Here is a 10,486-nt window from a genome sequence, read left to right as displayed (position 1 = left end):
TGTTTTATTTTATTTTGTAATCCTTCAACCTGATGTGAAAGTAAACGCATCAGTCTCTCCGGTGAGCGCAGGGCCTTTCTCTTCAGTTTGCAACTATCACTTTACCATCCGCCACGGCCAATTTCCTTCCGAGTGAGATCGTCGCCCATGCAGATAATTACTTTGAATGTCAAAAAGATGTAGTTTTAATATCGTCTCTATTAGCCTGTTGGCTAGGTAATTAAGGTGCAGATGACAGCGGCGAGGGAAACAGATGGCATTTGCTTACAGTGATTCAGAAAGTAAACAATGAGCCTGGGAGGGGAGAGAGGCAGGGCCGCACACACTCTGCTCAACGCCGAGCAGCCATTTCTCTCTGCATCAGCTTCAAGTTGTTGTTGTTCTCCACGAAATACTATTGTTATCGTCCAAGGGACCGACAATTGTTGAGCCAAAAAAACAAAACAAAAACATCTATAACTTTTTAATCTGATTGCAAATAGCTGCACGAGGTATCTCCTGAGTGAACAGGTGAGGAAGCAGGTGCTTTGCACGAGTTGCCCTTTTATAGCTGTGAGCGCCGCGGACCTTTAAATCTCTGGAAGCTTTACAGTATTATCGTTAGGTAGTTAATGGGGGGGGGGACAAAGTTTGCTATAAAGATAGAAGTTGAGTCGTAAATCCTGCTTTTTTATTTTGTGGATATAAAGTTAGAAATGGATGATTGCAAAATAAATGAATAACAAAAAACTCTATCTGTTCCTCACAAATATTGTTGATTAATGCAGACTATTTAGGTGATTCATTTGAGTGATCTAATGGGTTACAGGCATATTATTATTAATAATAGTATTATTAGAATTAAACATTATTATTAATGTTTTATTATCTATTTTACTTTATTCTCTCCTCCACTTGCTCCTAAACGTATAAGAGCATAAAAATGCAAATTTTAAAATAAATCTTTTATAAAATAAATATTTTACTTTCACAGTCTAGACGAAAACTATCTCACGGGATATATAATTTTATTATATAATAGTAGCATATAATAATATATAGTATAATAAAAATACTACATATTTATATTTTGCTTATCTGTAAATAAACAATTCAACCCAGTTATTTCCAGGTATCTGCTATTCAGTTTTTCTTTTAAATTCAACAAATGAGAAATGAATTGCTGTGAGTAATGTAACGTGTAAAATTGTGCACAAAAGAGATGCAGACTATTTCAGTGAAATCGTTTTTACATTAGGCGCCAGGTATTGCTGGAATAATAATGGAAAGAGCAGCAGTCTTGGAAATGCGAGAAACAGAACAAAAAAAATATTAAGCGGAAACTCGTTATTAAAATAGACATATTTAAAATTTGATATGACGATGAAGAAACTGGCTATACTGGAGAAACAAAATAACGACAGAAAAACTGTGGTTTGCATGTGCATTTAATATATGACTCCATACTACGAACATGATGCATTCGTCTCTGAAGGTTGTATGGTTAGATTTTGTTTTCCAAAATACCCGATGAAACAGTGCTTTAAATTGATATATAAATTACAGTCTCCATTTAAATTTCATTCCATGGTGTTGCAACTTAGAGATCAGATTCCGTTTTCCTGTAGACGAGTGATCCGTCAAGTTAACCATTTATCGTCATCATCATCATCTTCACCGAAAATTTCACTTTCTGCAAACACGGGCTTTTTCTCTGACAGAGCAAATTTAGTCTCTTCTCCGATCAATTAAAAAAGATCATACTTACCTTTCAGGTGGATGAGACTATAGTCACGCATCATCTTTATTTTCAGGAAACACAAATCTCAAACTAGTCGATAATTAGAGGCATAAATACATTTACACGCAACGATGGCGATGTCATATCCCAACAATGATGACGTTCTGAAAAAGAATATTTCTTAATAGCCTAAATGTGAAGAAAAGTCCTTGGAAGGGATTAAGATGTCCCTACATTATATGACTACTATTTTGTTAGTGTCCTACTTGGCAACACTTGCTGGGATTAAATGAAATAACTCGGGCTATTGCTTTAATCTATAAAATTTTCTTTTTGAAAATACACAGCATCGATTTGAGCTTTCCGGGAACTCCCTTCAGATTCTTAACACTTGATATTTGGAAAAAGAACTCAGGTGGACACAGTTGAAAAAGGAGACAAGCCAATCAGATTGCTCCTTCCCCCTTTGGCCAATGACAGACGCCACATTGTTGTCAAATTTGTCTAATGAAAACGTAGGAGCAACAATAGAGAGGGGAGAGAGGGATCTGTATCCACTGACGCTCTCAGGAGGAAGTTAGTGTCTCAGGCTGCGGCGAGTAGCAACCTCGGCTCCTCCTGGACAGTTTTAACTTTATACCAGGGAGGAATAATCGCTCCCCTCGGCTCCTGTTCTTTTCGGATTTAAACTGCACTGTATTTGTCAGATTCTTGCTTCTTCTCTAGGAGAGTTTCCATTGATTTGTTTGGTGATTCGTGATAATCTCGTCAGCAAACAGACAGAGTTGACTTCACCTGTTGCCCAGAGATGCTAAGAACCGCCAAACAGATGTGATCGTCCCAACATAGTTATACTAAATCAAATCGTTCAGATAACGCGGTTTTCTTGTTTGAAGTTGAGTTACATCACGGGCATGGATCTGAGACCGGAGCTCCCCACAGCCTCGTCTGCTTCCCAAGTGCATCCAGGGGCGGCGGCAGCTGCTGCAGCGGCAGCGGCTTCTATCCCAGTGTCCATGGCCGGCAACCTGCTGCGTGGCCCTCCGCTCCTGTTGCGCGCGGCAGACAAGTACCCACGTACCCCGAAGTGTGCCCGCTGCAGGAACCACGGCGTGGTGTCCGCGCTAAAGGGCCACAAGCGCTACTGCCGCTGGAAGGACTGTATGTGCGCCAAGTGCACCTTGATCGCCGAGAGGCAGCGGGTGATGGCGGCGCAAGTGGCGCTGCGGCGGCAGCAAGCGCAGGAGGAGAACGAAGCCCGAGAGCTGCAGCTGCTCTACGGAACTGCGGAGGGACTCGCCCTGGCCGCCGCCAACGGCATCATCCCCCCGCGTCCGAACTACGATGTGTTTAGTTCTGTCAACGGAGAGAGCAACTCAGGTGAGTGGTAGACTTCAGTTCTCTGCTGTGTTAGGGCAGGATGCGTGTAGACCTCAAGTTAGAGACACACACAGCCAAGGAAAAACATAATGTTCAAAGAAGTTTATTTACTATTTAACAAAAACTTAAATATTACTTATTCAGACCATTTAGATCAGAAGTTTCAACGTCAGCTATGGTTAGAGACTTTTGGTTGTAGTAATGACACAGGTATTTGGTAAATTGTTGAGTGTTTTCCATTTTACCTCTGGTAAAGTTTGAGGTGGTGTGAGACCACGACTGAAACCCCGTTACTTTACTGGCCCTGAGGAGCCGTAGACAATGGTCTATAAAACCTTTACACACACACTCTCAAATCTTACAAACTGTGATGTTCTTGTCGTGTCAACAGACTCCAGTATCCAGAAGTATGAGCTGTTTCCAAAGAGTCAGCTGTCCGGATCCGCCACCCCTCAGCAGTCTGTGGGAAAACCAGGGTCCACAGAGAGTGACTCGGCCCCTGGCATTTCCTCCCCAGACGGCCGACACGGAGGCTCGGGCTCAGAGAATGGAGACAGCGAGTCTTTCATTAGCTCACCGGTGTCTAAGCCTTTAAAAGACGGAGAGGAGACTCCTGGGTCCGTCAGCTCCCTCGGCTCTGACTCCGGCTCAGAAACCGACAAAGACGAACAGGAGCCCTCTCCTTCCTCCGCAGCCTCCCGGCACATGAACTCCATCGACATCCTGACCCGAGTGTTCCCCAACCACAAGCGGAGCGTCTTGGAGCTCGTCCTGCAAGGCTGTGGGAAAGACGTGGTGCAGGCCATCGAGCAGATCCTCAACAACAGTGGCAATCAGGGCGCCGGCAAAGCCGGAGCAGAGGAGACGTGGACCGCAGAGAGGATGCTCCAGAACGCACAGCAGCCTCCGCCGTCCGCCACATCCACGACCACCCCGACGAGGCCCATGTTACCAGGTTCCATGACGCTGAGTAACCGCTCTGCGTTTTCTCCCCTGCAGCCAAACGCCCCGCACTTCGGCGCAGACCCGACCACCTATCCTCTGGGCACCCCCCTGGGATTGAACCCACTGCGGCTGGCCTACTCTGCGCACAGTCGGGGACTGGCTTTCATGACGCCCTACTCCACCACCGGGTTGATGCCCACCCTGGGCTTCAGACCCCCGATGGACTATGCCTTTAGCGACCTAATACGAGACAGGACAATGTTACATAAGGAGCAAGGCTATGCCAGCGGCCTCTACGGGCCTTTGGTCAACAACACGCCGGAAAAACAGTGAAGCTGGCGGATCGACCACAGAGACACATTCCATTGTATTTGTAGCCACAAGTGTTGAATGTTCTGGCGAAAATCTGTGATGTGCTTTGGCTACAGGCGACTGTATATAATAGGATTATCGGGCTTGTAGTCAAATGGTCTGAGAGGGGGGTAAAACTAAACTCACTTATGTGTAATTTTCAAAAATAATTTTATATGTTAGACTACAAACGTTTGAATGACATTCACCACTTAAGAGCCTGAGAAAACTGAAAAGATATTTATACATTCCGAAAAGAAATCACGACCGGGCTGGGAAAGTAAAAATAAACCCAGCTGCAGAAAGGCTTCAACTACACACACACACACACACACACACACACACACACACACACACACACACACACACACACACACACACACACACACACACACACTCTTTATTACTGATCTTATGCCCATTATGCAAGATTTAAAATACAGTCACGTAGAAATGATTTATTTGAAATTTCTTAACCTTTTAAAGCTCATCAGATCTTCGTGTTTGGTGAAACTAACAACATGATAAAACATCAAGCTTCCAAATTTAAAAAAGGCCTATGCATTTCTCTGCACAAACATGGAAAAAACAAACGGGACAAAATTAAATTATTAAAACATGTAGCTTACGGATGTTAACCCTGTTTCCTGTTGTAAAAGATGAACTAATGACGTGTAAATCCCATCCTCCCTTCTTTTTCTTATGTATTGTTTCACTTATCTCACCTTTTTAGTTTGTTTCCAACTGCCTGTATTATATATTACATTTGGTAATATGAAATGCTATGCTATACTTGACTTTTCATTTATCTGTTAGTCAGCTCAAATATTTTGTGACAAAGTACTGGATCAAGTCAGTTACTCTTCAAATGTTACAAGCTGTGTTGTCACATTGTATGAATATGCTGGAAATAAATGTTATTTTAAAGAAACCAGAGAAGTATAATCAGTTAGGGTCGTCATTGAAATTAATTTTATCCACGTGTAAAATCTTTTTTTAAGAGGCCCATCGAAATCTGGTGTTTGTCGGGACCTTAATGCAGAATTTAAACACTGGACCCTGTGTCCACATATTTAGGCCCGTAACCATAAAAAGTCCGGCTTTTGGATTTGGACATACAGACAGAGACAGAGAGAATTTTTAGACATAAATGATTTCACCACATTAAAAAAAGGTAGCCTCAGACAATCAAGAATACGTAGGTGCGGTGTAAACAATCTCGCTGACATCTATGACAGTTTGTTTTTGCGCTAAAACCTGACGATGCACGATGGGATTCCCTCACAGAATGAGTTGATCTTCTGAAAAGTGACTTTTGAAAGGTGGACAGAAAAACATCAATATACATGCATTAATATACATTTCCCCATTTCTTCTCCTAAATTTGACGCCTGATGTTACAGAAGGTTTTATAAGACACGTTGGCAGATGCGGCCGTAGAAGTAACAAATTTATTAATTTGGCTTTTCTCAGTTTTATGACCAACCTACAGGCATGATCGGCATTCAGAGTTTTGTTTACCTATTAAAATCAAAAACAATAATTATCTGAACCCACAGGAGGCAGAATAATTAAAAAACTAACCTTCTTATAAAGGAGCCTGTCTGACAGCTGCTCCCGGACGCGCAGCGACAACCTTGGGAGAGCAGCAGAAAGTTAGAAGAAAAAACTTTTTTCTTACATGAAATTATTTAAAATGTGAAAACATGCGCGGCCTTAAATATTCAGAAATTACCAAATAACAAACAAAAACAACAACAACAATAAAACTTGTTTGGGGTGAAATCCTAAAAACAAAACAAAACAAATAAACAAACAAACAAAAATCTGATTTCTGACAGGACACCGTAGATTTACCACTGGTTGTGGTCACTGGGTTGAGTGTGTACTCCCACACTCCCACACCCACTCATTTCCCCCTGAGAGGCTGATCATTTCTATAGAACAAAGGCGCCACCTTCAGGTCACCCGTTGCCAGTACATTCAGTATTTACAGGTTTATTTCGGATTAGTTCACTCCCTTATGCGTATGATTGGTTGATAATCCCAGTTTTAATAATAATTTTCCAAGCAAATTATTTCACAAACATGAATGAAGCATTTTATTTCAACTTTCATTTCCCCAGTGGACAGTGGAATTTCAGCAATGCGACTGAGTCAATATTATTTAGTGGGTCGAAAGAAGCTTATCTAAAATATTATATACCTGAATCTTATGTTCTTGCAAATTAGGTCAGTGGGGTGGGTATAATCACACTCCCCTGTCCTCCTCACCCTATAGAGTCGTAGGACCAACAAACACAATTTGACATCATAGAGTAGCACAGAAGTATCAGTGGAGATAAAATTGTATTTGTGAATCTTTTAAATGAGCTCCTGGCTTCCGTCCATCCTCAAAGGGCTCAGTTAACTGGCCAGGATGAGTATTTTCAGTGACATTGCATCAGTCAAACCTGCTAACTGTGGAAGATATTTACTTCCTTTATATTCAGGATGTCGTGTGTAACACAGACAGCACCGCTAGATGACAGTCTTGTCTAACAAATGTCATCTACAGTTCAGCATTAAAATATTGCACATGATAGACATCTGGAAAACCCATTACAGCTTGTAATGAAACCCCGTAGCTGCATGGAATAATAGTTTAGTGTTGCAAAGTCTGACGCATTTAAAACAAATTAAATTAATAATCTAAGGGATCATTTGTACAGTTTATATTTATAGCATACATATGTTGTATATTTTTGTCAGGTTTCATTTTAATTTCATCTTTAACAAAGCCTGATAACCACGACCGTGTTTTATTTCTGTATGTGTAGCCAACATAACACACAGTAGGCGGTGAGTGGGATTTAATTCCGCATGTTACTGTGAATACAGTGACCTCTGCTGGCCGCTTGTGTGCAAAGCACCGAGGAGGGGCAATATAGCCTCTCGGCCAAACCTGGACAGGATTAGGCTTGTTGCAGTCTAATTAAGCAGTTTCGACAGCGGATGCCCAGTTTTGAACATGTGTGATCAAAACAACAGCAACAGTGGAAAAGATTTCCTAAACTAGATCCTACAGACAAACAGTGGTATATACAGATAAGCAGTGCGACAGATGGATATAGGGCTTGTAGTTGAAGCTGATTTGCATCCCATGCCCTATCATGTTTGGAGATACTAACTCAGTGTAATTCATTGCTTTGTTGTTAATTTTATCACAGAGCATTGCATCTACAACATAGTGTATTATTACAGATGGTGCATCCTTGACCCCCGTGGCCCCAGCGTGTGAAACCCAGCTGAAGCTGAAGTAGCAGAGTCTGAGAAATATGGAAAGCAGCAGGCATGAGCATCATTTTGTAGGGGAATGCAGGTCTGCTACAGTGAATGCACAACTATGTTTTCCATGCTCCTTTCTCTGTGTTCACTAATGAATAATTAGACACAGGCAGATAAATAGCCACAGGCTCCCAGAGCGGAGTAGAGAGAGGGAGTGAGAGAGAGAAATCCATTTAGGTTATTACTCCATACATAAAACCCATTTTCATTTTCAGAGCTGCTGTTTGGTTTACTGTCAGAATAACAAATAGATAACAGCAAAACAAACCAAAACTAAGACAAAAACAATTGTGCACATTCTGCACCGAATTTAGAATCATGACTCTTACAGCTCAGCATACTCACAATAAAATATATGAATAAATAAACAAACCAAACTAATAAATACAGTACAAACATTTTGTGGTTTTGCTGTATCACCAACAAGCAATGTTTCAATAATAAAAATGCCATGCTCGAAAATAACAAAAAGCCTTGTTTGTATCTACACTCATTGTTAAATACCTAATACATTAGTTATATTGCACAAATTGTTAATCTGTCATCTAGCGCTGTAGCGTAGACTGCACTGATCGTATTCTGATCAAACAGCTTTCATGAGGACTCTTGAAATTAAAGTGACATACAGACTGAGGAGCCTCTTTCAAGACCACAGTCATTTCAGATACTCATGTGTCTGAACCATGCATAGTACACACAGCTGATGTTGTAAATATATGCACACAAGCAAGTAACATGTTATTCTGAAGCCTTTTGTTGCCTGGGGATCAGAGGTTCTGGGCTGTTTTCATTTTCACAGTACAAAAAACAGAACTGAGGTGTGTCCTACTGTCCAAGGTGTGAGGAAGATGAAAACACACGCAAAATGATTTGTGTGTGTGTGTCTTGTGTCTGAGCAGTATTGAACGTAGGCTCCTCTTTGTGTGCGTTAATAACAAACATCGTTGGATGGTATCGATTGAGGAATCTCATTTCCATCTGTACTTGGAAGGGTCCCTCCATCATTCTGCCCTAAGCGGACCCCTCACCAACCTGTTCATACCACTCCTCTCTTTACTATCACATATTTCCTCGTCCCCCTCTTTCTTTCAAACCTTCCTTTAATCATATGTGGCAGCCTTTAAGCCGCCACCAAAATAACTACTCAATGAGAGCTTTTATTTTCGGTTTGACTAGACCAAGACAGACCAAGTGTTTTGACCTGGATAAACAGTATTGCAGGAGTTTGTCCATGTCTAAAAATGTAAGTCTTTTATAAAAAAAAAACAAATTTTAAACCAGTTGGTAATAATTATGAGGGTGATCGGTGTATGGGTTCAGCTGTGTGACTGGAATTACTAGTTTGAAATTGAAAATGGACTTTTGTGCTCCTATTCCCTAGTACTTATCATACACCGTACACATTGTGCTGTACTGTAGATGGCAGCTTCAACCGGTACTCATCTGCCAAAAATTTGCCTGGCTTGATGCTGTTAGCTTGGCATAATTTACTTTAACACAACTTTATTTAGGATTATGCATAATATGAGTACAATATAAACTAAAGTAATGAAGGGTCCAGAGATACATTTTGACACAGGATTTAAATCTCAAGACACACAGTGAACCTCTTAAAATCTGCTCTCACAATCCCATCTGGGCCAGAACTAGCTTTGGTCTTCTGATGCTATGAGTGGTAAAGCACATATATCACTCCGAAAAGACGTAATGGATTAGAACAAGAATTTTGTAATCAACTTTGGCCTTACATGTTCAGTTTGTCCCATGGGAAACCTTCTTGTTGCCCGTCTTGGCTCCATCAACAGTTTATCAGACTGTGAACTGGTAAAAATGAATAACATACTAATGATAACAAGAATATAGTGAGACCAGCAGCATTTGCCAGCGAGTTATCGGTAGCCTGCAAGTACCCAGATGGCCTGTGTGTATTTATAGTGTGTTGTTTAAATCTGCTGCTGTTGGAAACACAGACGCCACAGGCTCCTTCTCTCTACGTGGCAATTAAACAGCATAAAGCTGATGTTGGATGAAAAACACAAACCCACTAAATGTTTTCAAGAACAAGGAAAATGTGAAAATCTACAACAGGAGTTTTTACCCTGTTTCAGTCCCAATGGCTCCCAAATCGACTCAGCACATAAATGACCATGTAAACATCTAATTCAAGTGGGAAGAAAAGCAAAACTGCAGTTGCCAGTTTAATTTCTCCAATGACAGAAGCGATAATAAAGTAGCAGGTGTGTACACTTAGTGAAACTGGGGAACGTGCACGCGCTTGTTGGTGTGTGCACACGTGGTTGGCACGGAGCTCGTACGAATTTTAAGAATAAATGGATGTCAAACTGTGCCGACACAGCATGAGCACACTTAATCTCCTCAAGTGGAGAGTGTCAGTCAACAGTGCTGGGGCAGATAAGGTGTTCTGGAATGGGAAAGTGTGTGTGTGTAAAGGATGTATGTGCCCTACAGGAAATGTAGCATGTCTTTCTTCTCAAGAGTGATGAGCTCCCAACCCTTCACTGTCATATAAACTTCAACCTCAAAACACAAACGCAGACGTGGAATGTGCCATTCTGTTAATCACAAGTGTAAAATACTAAATTTACTGACTTTCTCCAGGAGTTGTTTGATCAGCACTCCCACACACACAAAGCTCAAAATGTTAATGTATTTTTTCTTTCTTCCTATGTTTGTTGTTGTTTGCCAAGTATTAGTGGTGCTTGTGTGTTTCAGCAGCCCCTCACTAAATTTTCAGTGACGTTA

At 41.2% G+C, this 10,486-nt stretch overlaps 1 protein-coding gene across 1 annotated transcript; it reads left to right on the top strand.

The window, feature by feature from the left end:
* The first annotated feature begins 1,135 nt into the window (after window positions 1-1,135).
* dmrta2 (DMRT-like family A2) lies at window positions 1,136-4,792 on the top strand. The gene is made up of 2 exons (XM_067514432.1): window positions 1,136-3,100; window positions 3,492-4,792. The coding sequence occupies exons 1-2, from the start codon at window positions 2,635-2,637 to the stop codon at window positions 4,376-4,378; spliced, it is 1,353 nt and encodes a 450-aa protein (XP_067370533.1). The 5' UTR covers window positions 1,136-2,634; the 3' UTR covers window positions 4,379-4,792.
* Window positions 4,793-10,486: the final 5,694 nt, after the last annotated feature.

This window comes from Channa argus, chromosome 8, assembly GCF_033026475.1.
Source record: "Channa argus isolate prfri chromosome 8, Channa argus male v1.0, whole genome shotgun sequence".
Taxonomy (NCBI): Eukaryota; Metazoa; Chordata; class Actinopteri; order Anabantiformes; family Channidae; genus Channa; species Channa argus.
The sequence above is the reverse complement of the archived record's forward strand: the minus strand, read 5'-3'. Positions and strand labels throughout refer to the sequence as shown.

Excerpts from the sequence above, each read along its gene's own strand:
- dmrta2 (XM_067514432.1), top strand. The coding sequence starts at position 2,635 with ATGGATCTGAGACCGGAGCTCCCCACAGCCTCGTCTGCTTCCCAAGTG. Across the intron at positions 3,101-3,491 it reads CAACGGAGAGAGCAACTCAG|ACTCCAGTATCCAGAAGTAT; the intron begins GTGAGTGGTAGA and ends TCGTGTCAACAG.